Consider the following 17,691-nt stretch of genomic DNA (forward strand, 5'->3'; position numbering starts at 1 on the left):
CGTGGAGTGGGAGGGGTACGGTCCGGAGGAGAGATGCTGGGTGCCGGTGGAGGACATCCTGGACCCTTCCTTACTGCAGGAATTTCATCGTCTCCACCCAGATTGCCCTGCGCCTCGTCCTCCGGATCGTCCCCGGGGCCGGTGTCGGCGCGCGGATGGAGCTATATCCACAGTAAAACGATATCCACAGTAAAATGAGTCCTATATCGACAAAACCTGAAAGGCCGCTCAGCAAGGAAGAAGCCACTGCTCCAAAACCGCCATAAAAAAGCCAGACTACAGTTTGTAACTGCACATGGGGACAAAGATCTTACTTTTTGGAGAAATGTTCTCTGGTCTGATGAAACAAAAATAGAACTGTTTGGCCATAATGACCATTGTTATGTTTGGAGGAAAAAGGGGGAGGCTTGCAAGCCGAAGAACACCATCCCAACTGTGAAGCACGGGGGTGGCAGCATCATGTTGTGGGGGTGTTTTGCTGCAGGAGGGACTGGTGCACTTCACAAAATAGATGGCATCTTGAGGATAGAACATTTTGTTGATATATTGAAGCAACATCTCAAGACATTAGTCAGACAGTTAAAGTTTGGTCGCAAATGGGTCTTCCAAATGGACAATGACCCCAAGCATACTTCCAAAGTTGTGGCAAAATGGCTTAAGGACAACAAAGTCAAGGTATTGGAGTGGCCATCACAAAGCCCTGACCTCAATCCCATAGAACATTTGTGGGCAGAACTGAAAAAGCATGTGTGAGCAAAGAGGCCTACAAACCCCATTTCACCTCCCACTGCCTGTTGACATCTAGTGGAAGGCGTATGAAGTGCATGTATATCAGATTTTTCACTTCCTATCTGGAAGTTTGCTGCTAAATGAGTTCTGTTTTACTCACAGATATAATTCAAACAGTTTTAGAAACTTGAGAGTGTTTTCTATCCAATAGTAATAATAATATGCATATTGTACGATCTAGAATAGAGTACAAGGCCGTTTCATTTGGGCACGATTTTTCCCCAAAGTGAAAATAGCACCCCCTACACACTAACAGGTTTAAATGTATTTGACTAAGGTGTATGTAAACTTCCAACTTCAACTGTATATGTAAAAGCACCGATAATAAATGTTTATGGTCCCTGAAATATTATTGTTATGGCATCCTACCATTATATTGGGATATTCATGCATTTGATGTATTTATAATTTAAAAAATCTGGCGTCATTGGGCTAGCATGTGTATTCATGTCCTCTTTCCTTGTTAATTTATACTTTACAGAGGAGTTAGTGTACTGTATATGGGCAGCACAGCATTTGTTTACAAAACAGTAGGAACACCTGCTCCTTCCATGACATTGACGGACTAGGTGAATCCAGTTGGAAGCTATGAACCCTCATTGATGTCACTTGTTAAATCCACTTCAATCAGTGTAGATGAAGGAGAGGAGAAAGGTTAAATAAGGATTTTTAAGCCTTGAGACAACTGAGACATGGATTGTGTATGTGTGCCATTCAGAGGGTGAATGGGCAAGACAAAACATTTAAGTGCCTTTGAACGGGGCATGGTAGTAGGTGCTAAGAGTGTGTCATGAACTGCAATGCTGTTTGCTTTTTCACACTCAACAGTTGACTTTTCATAGCAGAGCATTCAGAGGTCGAGGGGGTTTAACTCCATATTAAGAAGGTTTGGTTATGATTTCCATGAGATAATTTCACTGTAACCTTCCTCTTCCATGACAGTGTAGAGTAGACAGTGTAGACAGGGAAGAGGTAAGGGGGCAGGGGATGTTTATGAGGGGGAACACAGAAGGATAAGGAAGTGTGCGACATTAAAAAGGGCACAGACACCAACAAAAGGAATGTACACTAATATCAGGCATGGGAACTGTTCAGATTTAATTATATGACATGAAATACAACACTTGTTACACGAGCAGGAAGCACATTTAGGCTCTGAATAGAGATTAGTACAATGTCCCACTGTTCAACTCAGCTCTCATGGTGTGATGGTGTTATCATATGGTGCCTGTTCTCTCCCTCAGGGCTTTATGTTGATTAAAATGACCTCTTACCCTCAACCTGAGAGCTTTGTAATACAGCATGTGGGTACTTATGTTGGTTTCATAGAATAGCTGAATGTCTTTCGCATGACCAGTTTTCTCCTCTATTCATGCTCCTCGGTTGGACAGTTAGATAACAACAGGCAGAGGTCTATGGCACTGAATCTCAGTGCAAGAGGTGTCACTAAAGTCCCTGGTTCGAATCCAGGCTCTATTACATCCGGCCGTGATTGGGAGTCCCATAGGGTGGTGCACAATTGGCCCAGCGTCGTCCGGGTTTGGTCGGGTAGGCCGTCATTGTAAATAAGAATTTGTTCTTAACTGACTTGCCTGGTTAAATAAAGGTTACAAAAAAACACATTATCCTCCACTGTTCATCAATCAAACCTGATCTGGCATAGACACATAGCTGTGCTCAAGTGTTCCCTGATAGGGACCTGTCCCCACAGATTACACAATTCTACAGGTGTTGACCTGGGAGATGTGAAGGGAATATGTTTTTGCCTTGTTACACAAACACTGCCAGGAATAACAGAGGGAGATTTCTCAATATTTGGGAAATTGTGAAATGGGAATGTCAATGCTAAAGTATTACGTTACAATATCACAGACACGATATACAGTGGGGCAAAAAAGTATTTAGTCACCCACCAATTGTGCAAGTTCCCTCACTTAAAAAGATGAGAGAGGCCTGTAATTTTCATCATAGGTACACTTCAACTATGAAAGACAAAATGAGAAAAAAATATCAGAAAATCACATTGTAGGATTATTAATGAATTTATTTGCAAATTATGGTGGAAAATAAGTATTTGGTCACCTACAAACAAGCAAGATTTCTGGCTCTCACAGACCTGTAACTTCTTCTTTAAGAGGCTCCTCTGTCCTCCACTCGTTACCTGTATTAATGGCACCTGTTTGAACTTGTTATCAGTATAAAAGACACCTGTCCACAACCTCAAACAGTCACACTCCAAACTCCACTATGGCCAAGACCAAAGAGCTGTCAAAGGACACCAGAAACAAAATTGTAGACCTGCACCAGGCTGGGAAGACTGAATCTGCAATAGGTAAGCAGCTTGGTTTGAAGAAATCAACTGTGGGAGCAATTATTAGGAAATGGAAGACATACAAAACCACTGATAATCTCCCTCGATCTGGGGCTCCACGCAAGATCTCACCCTGTGGGGTCAAAATGATCACAAGAACGGTGAGCAAAAATCCCAGAACCACACGGGGGGACCTAGTGAATGACCTGCAGAGAGATGGGACCAAAGTAACAAAGCCTACCATCAGTAACACACTACGCCGCCAGGGACTCAAATCCTGCAGTGCCAGACGTGTCCCCCTGCTTAAGCCAGTACATGTCCAGGCCCGTCTGAAGTTTGCTAGAGAGCATTTGGATGATCCAGAAGAAGATTGGGAGAATGTCAGATGAAACCAAATTAGAACTTTTTGGTAAAAACTCAACTCGTCGTGTTTGGAGGACAAAGAATGCTGAGTTGCATCCAAAGAACACCATACCTACTGTGAAGCATGGGGGTGGAAACATCATGCTTTGGGGCTGTTTTTCTGCAAAGGGACCAGGACGACTGATCCGTGTAAAGGAAAGAATGAATGGGGCCATGTCCCAAACACACCGCCCGGGCAACGAAGGAGTGGCTTCGTAAGAAGCATTTCAAGGTCCTGGAGTGGCCTAGCCAGTCTCCAGATCTCAACCCCATAGAAAATCTTTGGAGGGAGTTGAAAGTCCGTGTTGCCCAGCAACAGCCCCAAAACATCACTGCTCTAGAGGAGATCTGCATGGAGGAATGGGCCAAAATACCAGCAACAGTGTGTGAAAACCTTGTGAAGACTTACAGAAAACGTTTGACCTCTGTCATTGCCAACAAAGGGTATATAACAAAGTATTGAGAAACTTTTGTTATTGACCAAATACTTATTTTCCACCACAAATAAATTCATTAAAAATCCTACAATGTGATTTTCTGGATTTTTTTTCTCATTTTGTCTGTCATAGTTGAAGTGTACCTATGATGAAAATTACAGGCCTCTCTCATCTTTTTAAGTGGGAGAACTTGCACAATTGGTGGCTGACTAAATACTTTTTTGCCCCACTGTATATGATACTTGATGTACCATTCTATTCTGTACTTGCTGACTACATTATAAACATTTAACACATTGTTGTCATGATGTTTTGTAAGAGACTGTAGCCCTGTTCCTAACCAGTAAAGCTGTCGTCAGAACATATAGACTTAAACTACACAGAATTAAATAGTATAGAAGTAATCCTATTTATATATATATTTTGTGTCTAATTGATCGGTGAAAATATTTGTAATGATTCTTTACTACAATGCCATTGCCACAATAAGGCTACCTACTGTATCAAAGTGTGAAGGAGACAGACAGGAGGGATGAAGGGGGATAGGCAACTCAGAGATCACACATATTCTCTGTCATCATTTGTCAATCAGATTACCCTAATTGGTCATTCACACAATGCCACCAAGGAAAATGTTTGCAGGGAAAAAAACGACTAAATATTAGACCTCTGTTGTAGTTTGCAAGAACAAGTACTATATGATGGACACTGGCATATAAAGATATATACTAATATAAATGTGTAGGAGCACTCATAGACCACCTAAACACAATGGGGGAGACAAGAGGAAGAGTCCCACATGTTCTTCTACTGGCTTTGATACAAGGTAACATGTCTTATTTTTCAATAATACAAGTAACTCAGGGAGATACGTTTCAGTTTCATATACTGTGAATTCACAGAGAAATTAGTGTAAAATAGAGACATTGAAAGCAAAATGTGAATTTAGTCATTACAACTTGTACTAAAGGGGATACATTTTTAGACTAGATAGTTTGTGAAAACTTTTTTTGATTGAGTACCTGTTTATTGTATTTGTATTATATAATTTCCTAATAAATTACAAAGTTGTATTTACCAGGTAGGCTCTAACAAATGTCCCCAAAATATTGCATGTTAAAGACTAGTGACCTCAAGTTCATATTTGATTGTGATAATATCACTTCAAAAACAACTAAAACTGTGAATTCAACTAATGTATGTCTTAATCAGCAACTGTTTAGCTGGAAGAGAAACAAAAGTGGGTACACCCTGTTGTGTTCCAGGACCAGGATTGTTGACCACTGGATGCTAAAGACCCATCTTTCCACTCTTCTCCAGGTGTGCTGAGCTCCAGCACTGAGAAGGTGCTTCCATATGAGAACCCGGGCTGTGGGGGCAACACGGTGACCTTGACGCTGTCTCTGGTCACTCAGTTGCAGAGCAGCAGCTGGGCTGTGGGGGACGCTCAGATCCTGACCTGGTCAGGAGGCCAGCAGGCTGTGTTTCCGAGCCACAACAGCAGGGCCTCATCAGCACGGGGACTCTGACCCTGACCTCCATCACAGTGGTCGACTCAGGGGTCTATGTGGTCCAGAGCACCAGCCCTCAGCTCACAGCCACCTCCACCCTCACTGTGATAGGTGAATCAGAGACATCAACCTAGCTCACTATTAGATTAGTTAGATTAGACAAGTAATATCCTGAAGGCCCTGTGGGTCTTCAACATGAAAACACCCCTGTGTGTCAACAAAAAATACAGTGGGAAAAAGGTACTCGGGCAAAACAGGGTGTGGGTAGCTCCGACAGTGCAGTAATAGGTAACAAGTAATATCTAACAATTTCACAACATATACCCAATACACACAAATCTAAGTAAAGGGATGGAATTAAGAATATATAAATATATGGACGAGCAATGTCAGCGCGGCATAGACTAAGATACAGTAGAATAGCTTAGAATACAGTATACACATATGAGATGAGTAATGCAAGATATGTAAACTATTAAAGTGACTAGTGTTACATTTATTAAAGTGGCCAGTGATTTCAAGTCTGTGTATATAGGCAGCAGCCTCTGTGCTAGTGATGGCTATTTAACAGTCTGATGGCCTTAAGTAAGAAGCTGTTTTTCAGTCTCTCGGTCCCAGCTTTGATGCACTTGTACTGACCTCGCCTTCTGGATGATAGCGGGGTGAACAGGCAGTGGCTCGGGTGGTTGCTGTCCTTGATGATCTTTTTGGCCTTCCTGACAGGTAGTGTAGGTGTCCTGGAGGGCAGGTAGTTTGCCACTGATGATGCGTTGTGCAGACCGCACCACCCTCTGGAGAGCCCTGCGGTTGTGGGCGGTGCAGTTGCGGTAACAGTTAGTGATACAGTCCGACAGGATGCTCTCAATTGTGCATCTGTAAAAGTTTGTGAGGGTTTTAGGTGACAATCCAAATTTCTTCAGCCTCCTGAGGTTGAAGAGGCGCTGTTGCGCCTTCCTCAGAACCACACTGTCTGTGTGGGTGGACCATTTCAGTTTGTCAATGATATGTACGCCGAGGATCTTGAAACTTTTCACCTTCTCTACCGTGGTAAAGTCGATTTGAGGGGTGCTCCCTCTGCTGTTTCCTGAAGTGCACGATCATCTCCTTTGTTTTGTTGATGTTGAGTGAGAAGTTATTTTCCTGGCACCACACTCCCAGAGCCCTAACCTCCTCCCTGTAGGCTGTCTCGTCGTTGTTGGTAATCAAGCCTACTACTGTTGTGTCATCTGCAAACTTGATGATTGAGTTGGAGTTGTGCCCAACTATGCAGTCGTGGGTGAACAGGGAGTAGAGATGGGGACTGAGCATGCACCCCTGAGGGGCTCCAATGTTGAGGATCAGCGTGGCAGATGTGTTGCTACCTACCCTCACCACCTGGGTGCGGCCCGTCAGGAAATCCAGGATCTAGTTGCAGAGGGAGGTGTTTAGTCCCAGGATCCTTAGCTTAGGGATGAGCTTTGAGGGCACTATGGTGTTGAACGCTGAGCTGTAGTCAGTGAATAGCATTCTCACGTAGGTGTTCCTTTTGTCCTGGTGGGAAAGGGCAGTGTGGAGTGCAATAGAGATTTCATCATCTTTGGATCTGTTTGAGCGGTATGCAAATTGGAGTGGGTCTAGCGTTTCTGTGATAATGGTGTTAATGTGAGCCATTACCAGCCTTTCAAAGCACTTCATGGCTATGGACGTGAGTGCTACGGGTCTGTAGTCATTTAGGCAGGTTACCTTAGTGCTCTTGGGCACAGGGACTATGGTGGTCTGCTTGAAGCATGTTGGTATTACAGACTCAATCAGGGACATGTTGAAAATGTCAGTGAAGACACCTGCCAGTTGGTCAGCACATGCCCGGAGCACACGTCCTCGTAATCCGTCTGGCCCAGCGGCCTTGGGAATGTTGACCTGTTTAAAGGTCTTACTCATGTCGGCTACGGAGAGCGTGATCACACAGTCGTCCGGAACAGCTGATGCTCTCATGCATGCCTCAGTGTTGCTTGCCTCGAAGCAAGCATAGAAGTGATTTAGCTTGTCTGGTAGGCTCGTGTCACTGGGCAGCTCGTGGCTGTGCTTCCCTTTGTAATCTGTAATAGTTTGCAGGCTCTGCCACATCCGACAAGCATCTGAGCTGATGTAGTACAACTCAATCTTAGTTCTGTATTGGTGCTTTGACTGTTTGGTTCGTCTGAGGGCATAGCAGGATTTCTTATAAGCTTCCGTGTTAGAGTCCCGCACCTTGAAAGCGGCAGCTCTAACCTTTAGCTCAGTGTGAATGTTGCCTGTAATCCATGGCTTCTGGTTGAGGTATGTACGTACAGTCACTGTGGGGACGACGTCCTCGATGCACTTATTGTTAAAGCCAGTGACTGATGTGGTGTACTCCTCAATGCCATCTGAAGAATCCTGGAACATATTCCAGTCTGTGCTAGTAAAACAGTCCTGTAGTTTAGCATCTGCTTCATCTGACCACTTTTTTATACACCGAGTCACTGGTGCTTCCTGCTTTAATTTTTGCTTGTAAGCAGGAATCAGAAGGATAGAATTATGGTCAGATTTGCCAAATGGAGGGCGAGGGAGAGCTTTGTACACGTCTCTGTGTGTGGAGTAATGGTAATCTAGAATTTTTTTCCATCTGGTTGCCCCAGCCTCTGGTTGAGCGGTTTCCTGTTTGCTTATACAGCTGACTCAGTGCGGTCTTAGTGCAAGCGTCAGTCTGTGGTGGTAAATAAACAGCCACGACAAAAATTTATGAAAACTCTCTAGGTAAATAGAGTGGTCTACAGCTTATCAAGAGATACTCTACTTCAGGCGATTAAAATCTAGACTTCCTTAGATTTTGTGCACCAGCTGTTGTTTCCAAATATACACAGACCGCCCCCCCTCGTCTTACCGGAGTGTGTTGTTCTGTCTAGCATGTGCAGCGTATATATCCCATTAGCTGAATGTTTTCCATGTCGTCATTCAGACACGATTCGATGAAACATAAGATATTCGTTTTTGATGTCCCGTTGGTTGGAAATTCGTGATCGTACCTCGTCTAATTTATTGTCCAATGATTGTACGCTGGCAAGTGATATTCATGGTAAGGGCAGATTTCCCACTCGCCGTCGGTGGATCCTTTCGAGGCACTCCGCTCTGTGTCCTCTATACCTGCGTCTCTTTCTCTTGCCAATGAAGGGGATTTCGGCCTTGTTAGGTGTCTGAAGTACATCCTGTGCGTCCTGCTTGTTGAAGAAAAAATCTTTGTATAATCCGAGATGAGTGGTCGCTGTCCTGATATCCAAAAGCTTTTTTTGCCATAAGATACTGTGGTAGAACCATTATGTACAAAATAAGTTACAAATAACGTGAAAAAAAAACACATAATACCACAATTGGTTGGTCACCCGTAAAACGGCTTCCATTTCTTCCGGCGCCATCTATCCTATATGTCTGTACGGCGGATATTTCTGTATGATGGACGTGTCTGTATGATGGATATTTCTGTATGATGGATGTCTGTATGCAACTACTATAAGATGGATCTCTCTGTCTGCAACGCTTCATGAAACGCTCAAAACATCAGAAAGAAACAATCAAATGCAGATGTCTATCAGTCTCCATATGAGTTAAGAGCTAAATGTAGTTCTTTCACAGACACCTCATATGATGCACACCAGTAGCAGCTGTAATAAGTGTAACCTGCTATAACTCACTGTACATTATAAAGCCAAATACATTCAACAGTAAATCAAACAGAATGTTCAATACATTACCTTGCCCTTGGCCAGTGAATGCCAATACACAGAACAGCAAAAGCATCTTTATTCCCATTCCTCTGGCCACAATATCCTTGTGAATGTGCAAACACACCTCTGCAGCTACTACTGAATGAACAACTAAACTCTGCAGTTACTTCAGCCCTTTATATAGACGTGCGTCTCAATCTGAGATAAAATGGGCCATGTTCTATGAAGCATGTGCCCCTACCTACACCTGCCTTGTGGATTCTGTTATATCCGCCAAGCGTTTTGGAAAAAGTGGACGTTGGCCAAAACAACACCTCAGTGTTATTGATGAGTTTATTTATTTTATTTTATTTTTATTTCACCTTTATTTAACCAGGTAGGCAAATTGAGAACACGTTCTCATTTACAATTGCGACCTAGCCAAGATAAAGCAAAGCAGTTCGACACATACAACAACACATGGTTACACATGGAGTAAAACAAACATAGTCAATAATACAGTGAAAAATAAGTCTATATACAATGTGAGCAAGTGAGGTAAGGGAGGTGAAAGGCAAACAAAATATATATATAAATAAATAAAAATATAAAAAGGCCATGGTGGCGAAGTAAATACAATATAGCAAGTAAAAAATAAAAAATAAAAACACTGGAATGGTGTTTTATCTCTTATCTCTTTATCTCTTATCTCCCTCACTAGCACATTTGTGGCCTGCTGGAGGTCATTTTGCAGGGCTCTGGCAGTGCACCTCCTTGCACAAAGGCGGAGGTAGCGGTCCTGCTGCTGGGTTGTTGCCCTCCTACGGCCTCCTCCACGTCTCCTGATGTACTGGCCTGTCTCCTGGTAGCGCCTCCATGCTCTGGACACTACGCTGACAGACACAGCAAACCTTTTTGCCACAGCTCGCATTGATGTGCCATCCTGGATGAACTGCACTACCTGAGCCACTTGTGTGGGTTGTAGACTCCGTCTCATGCTACCACTGGAGTGAGAGCACCGCCAGCATTCAAAAGTGACCAAAACATCAGCCAGGAAGCATAGGAACTGAGAAGTGGTCTGTGGTCACCACCTGCAGAATCACTCCTTTTTTGGGGGTGTCTTGCTAATTGCCTATAATTTCCACCTTTTGTCTATTCCATTTGCACAACAGCATGTGAAATTTATTGTCAATCAGTGTTGCTTCCTAAGTGGACAGTTTGATTTCATAGAAGTGTGATTGACTTGGAGTTACATTGTGTTGTTTAAGTGTTCCCTTTATTTTTTTGAGCAGTGTACATTAAGGAGAGGCATGCTTAATCGAGTGATCAATAAGGGTCCAGTGAGTAGAGGTTGGTTGGGGTCACGGCGATCCAGACAGCTGGCCGGTAGATGGCTATCGGTAGCAAGATAGCATAGGATGGCGGTCTATTTTTAGACACCTCGTGCGTTTCCGTCGGTAGATTAGTGGGGTTCCGTGTGGTAGAGGGGATCAATCCAATTGGCAAAATAGATATAGTGACCCAAGAAAAAAAATTGTCCAATATACTTATTCAGATAGCAGCCGATAAGACAGCTAACGATTAGCGGGCCCCAGATGAGCTCCGTCGCGACGGAGGTGCCAGTTGGATAACTCCCTCGGGCAGATAACGTTGGCAGTCAGTCGTGAAGGCCCGGTGGGGCTCCGCATCTGCAGCAAAAAAAAAACGGGTCCGGATAGGTGACTGTAGCCCAGGAATGGCTGATGGAACTCCTCAGCTGGCTAGCTCCGGAATAATTTAAGTTTGCTCCGGGATCGACGTAAGCCAATAGTCACACGGTTTGCAGCTAGCAAGCTGCGAAATCAAGGTGCAAATGTCCAGAGCCTGCGGCTGAAATCCGGGGACACTGAGAAAAAAAGGCCCGGTATGCTCCGGTCCGAGTCGCGTTGCACAAAAGTGCCGGTAGATTATCGAGCTAAAGGAATAGCTGATGACCACAAAACGTGGGCAGCTGAAACACCAACGCTAGCCAGCAAACCGGCTAACTTCTGGGCAGCTTCAGATTAGCTTCTGGCTAGCTTCCGGCTGGCTTCTGGTTAGCTTTCTGGCTAGCTTCTGATTAGCCTCTGGCTAGCTTCCACTGTGGATTTTCAGATTTGAGGTAAATAATACTTTTTTTTTTTGTAATTGGTGAGGCGGGTTGCAGGAAAGCTTTTGTAGTTGAGTTCTTGGATAATAAAATATATAAAATATATGCGAAGAAAGGTGTAAATATATATATACAGGACACGACAATACGAGGACAAAATGACGTCTGAACTGCTAAACCATCTTGGAACACCGAGTGACACATGAGTGAAGTCAGCCTGACAGGTGGATGAGAGTTCTTCATGATACTGACCTGTGATGGCAAAACACTCTTCTGCCTTCATGGCTTATGTTCAATAAATATACTTTCTTTCAGAACAAACTAACAAATAACGTTCATTAAATAGAATGGTCACCTGAAGACTTGAAGGCCACTTGAAACTGTCAGCCAGACACTGTGATTGTGTTTCCTTGGCAAACATTAAGACAATGATCAAATATTCCTCTCGCAAAGCAATGAGGAAATAAAAGCATCATTGATCTGATAGGTGTTAGGATTTATGTTTATGCACTATAGCCTGCTACCATATTGTATGAAGATGAATATTGTTTTGTTACACACACACACACAAACAATGCAGATGTGTGTGTGTAAAGACTGAGCAACAGAGTGACTTGCTACAAAAGCTGTGGTCAATCTGGAGAGGGGAGGGGTGCATATCTCCAGGCCAACCAGGGAGGGTAGAACACTGGACAATACCATATAAGGAACTGTTTGAGTGTAGCATCTGGGTAGCGGAACAAGACAGATCTAATCTACCCAAAGACCAGATGCGGACACCTGCGAGCAACAAGGGACTGGGACAAGTCTGAGTGCCAGCGATAGGCTGAGCAAAGTTTAAACCACGCTCAGCCTCTACTGTGATAGGCCAACGGATGGCTGTCATAGTATAATAACTGTTGTTTGCGCACATTCCAGAGTTCTCTGTTTTACCCTGCGCAGTGATACAGCGAACCCGTATATACCCGTATATATATGGCGCTTGATGGATTCCATTAATCAGTCATGGTATTGGACTCCACACCGCTACGCTGGATTGGCTGGATCATTCATCCCCATGTCGATGATATCTCTGAAGACCAACTTAAAAACAGATATTTACACTTGGTCTCTTGAGCTTCCATTTCCGGGCATGTTAGAAGCTGTAAGGTGGAACTAGTAAACAAACACTTCTCGACAACTGACACTGCCAACTAACCATACAAAGGAGTGGGTCCAACGTCTCATCACAGTACTGTGTGTCACTAGACAGCTCTCTTGTGGTTCTCTGCTCAGGCATAACTCAACACATACAGGTACAGTATCTTGGATGTGCTCACAACATCACATGCAGGTATAAAACTGTTTGGTCATCCCAATACATCTCTCCATTGTTGTGTTCCATGTGTACTCTCACTGCACCCATTAGTTTGAGTACATTAAGCAATCAAACACACACTGGAACACACAAACTGGATATTTTGACAAGCTACAGCTAAAGGTCATTATTTTGGTTTAAAAACTTTTCTTTGCAGAGCCATCAAAGAAGCAATGTCCATGCATACTGTAAGCTTTCATTGGTTTTAATGCATTGCATTTTGACATCACATATTTTCCACAATCAACATTCAAAATAGAGGCAGTTTGTATATACTGCATATATAGTCCTAACAGTCTATGCAGCCTTTTATAGGGAGTCTTGGGTCTTGTGGGGTGACTGCCTTTGAATAAAGAGTGCAAGACAAGTATAAGCTAGCTACAACACATCCATACACACTGACTCAGTATCATGTCATATCCAAGCTAAATACCCACCAGTCTCAGCGCTACTTTGAAATGCCCTCATCATTCACTCCAAATACACCATACATTTCCCCTTCATTCTCCATATTTGTGCAGCCAAAATAAGACATATTTAGCCTAAATCTTCACAAGTAACAAAAAGCAACGGTGGTAAACAGATACCGGAAACAAGTAATGCTTTAACAGTGGAGCATACTGGCCAAGTGATGCCTTCTTGCATCGTCACCGTAAATGGTCGCCGTGTCTAAACACATATGGGACACAATTTGAGGGATTTTAAATGATATTATTAGTAACCAATCAGATCAATAGGACTGTAGATGTTTTCAAAGTGAGGAGAAAAAGACAGGAAATGTTGATATTTTGAGAGGAAACAAAACAAACCTTTAGTATGGTAGGTTTTCTGATTCTCCTAACCCTTCTGTGGGGAAGCTCTTATAAAGTATCTATCAGCCAGAAAAGACAGATCCTGACATATTGTGCACCATATCCATAATACAGAATGAAACTGAAGAGAAGGACAATCTCTCAAATCAGCTCAATCAAATCTCAAATGGTGATAAGTGGTCAAACCTGACTACTAACACAGATGTTTGATCCTATTAGTGCTTAGCGGTCCTCTACTCAGCCATTTTGGTGGTAAGTTACAGTACGGTCCCACAGAATAGAGTTGTGCAGTGGTTACGAACCCTGGTTCTGGAAAGCCTTTTAAGTTCAGGCTTTTCTTCCAGCCCAGCATTCAAAACATTCAATGTGATTCAACTAATCAAGGACTAGATCATTATTTGAATCATGGGTTGGAACAAATGTCTGTACTTAAATACTAAAAAGTGTCCTAAAAGCAGTGAATGTGCTAAAAGCCTGTACTCGTGGCTCTCCAGTACCAGGGTTTTTACCTCTGATGTAGTGAGGGGGTCATTGGGTCATTGGCCATCAGTTCTCCATCAGTTGGTCTTCAGTTTTCAGCCTGTTTCTCCAGCAGGCCCTTGAGGTGGGCGTGTAGCGGCTGGCACACAGCCTGGTAGCCCTGAGGGGTGAGGTGGAGGAAGTCATACAGGTCCTGGTGGGAGATGCTGCCATCCGAGTGCACAAAGCCAGGGTCCACGTTGAGGAGGGAGGCATGGGGGAGAGAGGACACGGCCTCCTTGACCAGCTTGTTGACCTGGGCGTTCCTGTCCCGCAGGGGGTTGGGCATCTTACCCCTGGGTAGCACTCCCTGTGGTTGGAAACATACATGATAGCACAGGAGGCTGCTGAGGGGAGAACGGTTCATAATAACGTTCGGAATAGAGCAAATGGAATGGCATCAAACACATGGAAACCATGTGTTTGACACCATTCCACTGATTCAGCGCCAGACATTACCACAAGCCCATTCTCCCCAATTAAGGTCCCACCAACCTCCTGTGCATGTTAGTCACATTGTTGCCATGCTAGAAAGGACAAACGTGCCAATATAGTTAGCAATGATAATGGAGTCCATAAAGTATGCAGTTCATAATTTAGGTTTGGGTTATCATAAAGGTTAATGGTTGTGAAGGGGATTTTCCAAGTGAACAAAAGGGAGCGCAGTCAATCACATTAATTTAAATTATTTCAGTTTATTACAAGAATTCAGGGAGAACATCTCCAGAGCAGAAGCCAAGAGAAATGTCTAACGGGCTTCTCTGAGAGGGCACTTATGTATTAATCCCACAGCACCGAGTGTTGAGTAAACACCAGCCCGAGAGGCTTGTAGGAAGTCACAACATCAGCTGCTACACAGTGTCACAGATACATTATCAGAGTGTCCTCTGCAAAGTCTGGCAGCAAACTTTAACCATAACATTCAACACTGGCAGACATTTGATTCTGGCAGTTAAACAGGTCAAAGGAAGGAATATCAGTACTTAGTAACAGTGAATCACATACAGGAAAATGATTAATCAAACATTTCCCATTACAATGGTTTAAGTCACATGTGGTAGAAAAGAAGAAGAAAAACCCACCAGTACGAGAGTGTAAGCCTTCGGCAGCTTGTCCTTGATGAGTTGGACTATGGCCATAATGCCTCCACAGATCTGTTCTGCAGTGTGACCGTGATTATGGGTGCCCACCCACAGCACCACAACCTGGTGGAGGCAGAGGCACAAACATCAACTTGGTGGGCAGTTTCATTCATACCACTTCATTTAAAAGCATTTTCAATGATTGATACTGAAAGTGATTTTTGGCACAGGAACAGGCTTGGGACCATGGGTCTGTGCAGTGTATAGTGTATGATCAACTCTAATGTAATGTACTAACGTGTTGCCTGTGTATATACATACCTTTGGGCTGATGTGGGCCAACTCTCCATTGCTCAATCTCCACAAGACATGCTGTGTTTCGTCACCACCCACCCCAAAGTTGAGAGCATGGAGAGGGGAGAACAGCTCTCGCCACACCTGACAAAAACAAATGAACACAATACCAGTATGTCAACTTGCATAACCTAGCAGCTAACATGTCTTCTTCTGAAATGACAAGACTTGTAATCAGAAAATATTAAAATGTGGCAAATTATGTTAGCTAAAGTCCGAACCAACAAATGATACCAATGTTCGTAGTCCCATTACAGCTGTCGGGATAGAGAGATTACCTCAAACTGGTGCAAGAGCTGGACAAGAGAGTCTCCTACAAACAGGACATCTGGTTCCTTGTCCTTGCTGTTAGACACAAAGTGGTTATGCTGTAGACAGAAGGAGAGAGGAAAGGGAAAGGGGATACCTAGTCAGTTGCACAACTGAATGCATTCAACCGAAATGTGTCTTCCGCATTTAACTCAACCCCTCTGAATCAGGACACGAGAGGATATTGACAATATGTTACTGTTATTCTGAAATGGCAGCAGGATACACACCAAAGACATCCATCGGCCATCTCCCTGGATGTCCACACAAGGAGTGGGTGTGGCAGCGGGGTTGGAGTCTCCTGAGCTCATCACTTTGTCTGTCTAGTGTCAGAAAGAAACCAAGTGAAAATCAAGGCTTGGTAGATTTGAGCAGATGGTTGGATGCTTACTGTGTGTGAATCAAAAAGCAACTAACAACGGGTAGCTAGCTTTGTCACTACAGTAGAGTAGTGCAAAACAATTCCTAGTGAAATGTGTAACCCTATTCACAAATGGGCGTGCACTGGCACATATTATGGGGCCTATTAATAATAACGACTGCAGTAACTAATACTTTAGCACAAATACACCAAAAACACGAGGATTCGTTAGTCATATGTCAAGCCAGGCTACAGGACTAGTCAGCTAGCTATACAGTAGCTAGCTAGCTAATCATAAGGTTAGCAAAAAGTGCTACGAACCAATGATGCATTGGCAATGTGGTGCATCAACGTACAGACTTTTTCATATTAATAGGGGAGGTTGCTGAATAGCTAACAGGTATTAGCGTTTTACAATACCGTAATTGTGGTTCGGGCTGCCTGATAGTTCCTGAAAGTAAAATTTCAAGTCACTATAGAATGTACCATTGACCACTCATAGGTGAGCTACTTCGGTAAAATATTGTTTTTTCCCCCCAGTCTAGTGATATGTATACGCATACAAGTAGTAATGTGTATGAATACTTTCATAAAAACACGTATTTTCACTAAATTAAGGCTATCAAAGTGACTACCAAAGGGAATTATAGTTGCGGATAAACTGTAGCCTACCTCCTCATTTCTAGTTTTGGAATCGTCCAGTGTTTGTTCACTAGGGAAAGGCGCGCCGCCGTCGCGCAAATTTGACATTTTAGTCATTTAGCAGACGCTATTATCCAGAGCAATAGAGTGCTTACATTTTCATACTTTTCCCCCCCCTGGGAATCGAACCAACAACCTTGGCGTTGTAAGCGCTATGCGCTACCAACTGAGATACACGGGACCAACTAACTGACAGACCATGAGAGCTTCTCAACTTCTTCATTCAAACATATAACTTTACAAAAGACTGCGATTATCGCCGAACTCTCCCGCATCATGTCATTAATCAAATCATGTTCGTTTTACGTCTCGCAAATTTCACAAACGTCTATGGTTGTTTCATTGAACGTGACGTAAATGGAAAGATTGTTTAGGAAAGTTTAGTTATCTATTACGTTACTCTGTATATTACAGTTAGTTCGCACCAGCCAGCTAAAACTGCATGTGCCACATGAGGAAATTATGCAAATTAAATGTGCTGTTTACTCAGTTTGGTGATATTGTTCAATATACCCTACACAAACACGCGCAGCTACATTGATTAGCACGTCACCTTTTCAATGTGATATTGGCGGCTAGTACGGAACGTTGCTGGGCAACCAAACATTTTCAAAACTATAATGTGTTTACCTCAACTTCCATTTTTGGATAGTTTGCGAAATTGTAGATTACACGTTTTCTGTATCTTGCTAGTTTACGTTACATAATATCACTGGTACATGCAACACTGTATCAGGGTATCTTTCTTGTATTTTTTAAATTTCGCCTTGATTTCCTGCACGTGTGCCTAATTTATCCAGAAAAAAATAATTGCTGGTGAGTGACTGCTGTTTACTAACGTTAGCTAACGTAAACTCGCTAGCTAATCAACAACATTATTTTGTTCATGTGTGCTGATTGAATACTTTTTGTTATTGTG

General features: G+C 43.2%; 1 protein-coding gene and 1 long non-coding RNA gene across 5 annotated transcripts in view; both read right to left on the reverse strand.

The window, feature by feature from the left end:
* Nucleotides 1-17,691, reverse strand: part of LOC139564397 (uncharacterized) — a 418,006-nt gene that overhangs the window by 115,645 nt on the left and 284,670 nt on the right. The gene's annotated exons all lie outside the window — the stretch shown is intronic.
* LOC139564173 (platelet-activating factor acetylhydrolase IB subunit alpha1-like) lies at nucleotides 12,823-17,542 on the reverse strand. 4 transcript variants are annotated; one of them, XM_071383429.1, is made up of 6 exons: nucleotides 17,403-17,542; nucleotides 15,940-16,032; nucleotides 15,679-15,768; nucleotides 15,368-15,484; nucleotides 15,047-15,169; nucleotides 12,823-14,274 (listed from the first exon to the last, which is right to left on the reverse strand). In XM_071383429.1, exons 1-6 carry the CDS (start codon nucleotides 17,412-17,414, stop codon nucleotides 14,014-14,016), a joined length of 696 nt encoding a protein of 231 aa, XP_071239530.1. In that variant the 5' UTR covers nucleotides 17,415-17,542; the 3' UTR covers nucleotides 12,823-14,013. The 4 variants fall into 4 exon arrangements, with proteins under 4 accessions (XP_071239530.1, XP_071239532.1, XP_071239531.1 ...); XM_071383431.1 differs by lacking the exon at nucleotides 17,403-17,542 and adding an exon at nucleotides 16,868-16,966; XM_071383430.1 differs by lacking the exon at nucleotides 17,403-17,542 and adding an exon at nucleotides 16,491-16,593.

The sequence above is a fragment of the Salvelinus alpinus genome, chromosome 35 (assembly GCF_045679555.1).
Source record: "Salvelinus alpinus chromosome 35, SLU_Salpinus.1, whole genome shotgun sequence".
NCBI lineage: Eukaryota > Metazoa > Chordata > Actinopteri > Salmoniformes > Salmonidae > Salvelinus > Salvelinus alpinus.

Excerpts from the sequence above, each read along its gene's own strand:
- LOC139564173 (XM_071383428.1), bottom strand. The coding sequence starts at position 16,418 with ATGCACCACATTGCCAATGCATCATTG. Across the intron at positions 15,485-15,678 it reads AGCTCTTGCACCAGTTTGAG|GTGTGGCGAGAGCTGTTCTC; the intron begins GTAATCTCTCTA and ends TGTTTTTGTCAG. Across the intron at positions 15,170-15,367 it reads TGGCCCACATCAGCCCAAAG|GTTGTGGTGCTGTGGGTGGG; the intron begins GTATGTATATAC and ends TGCCTCCACCAG.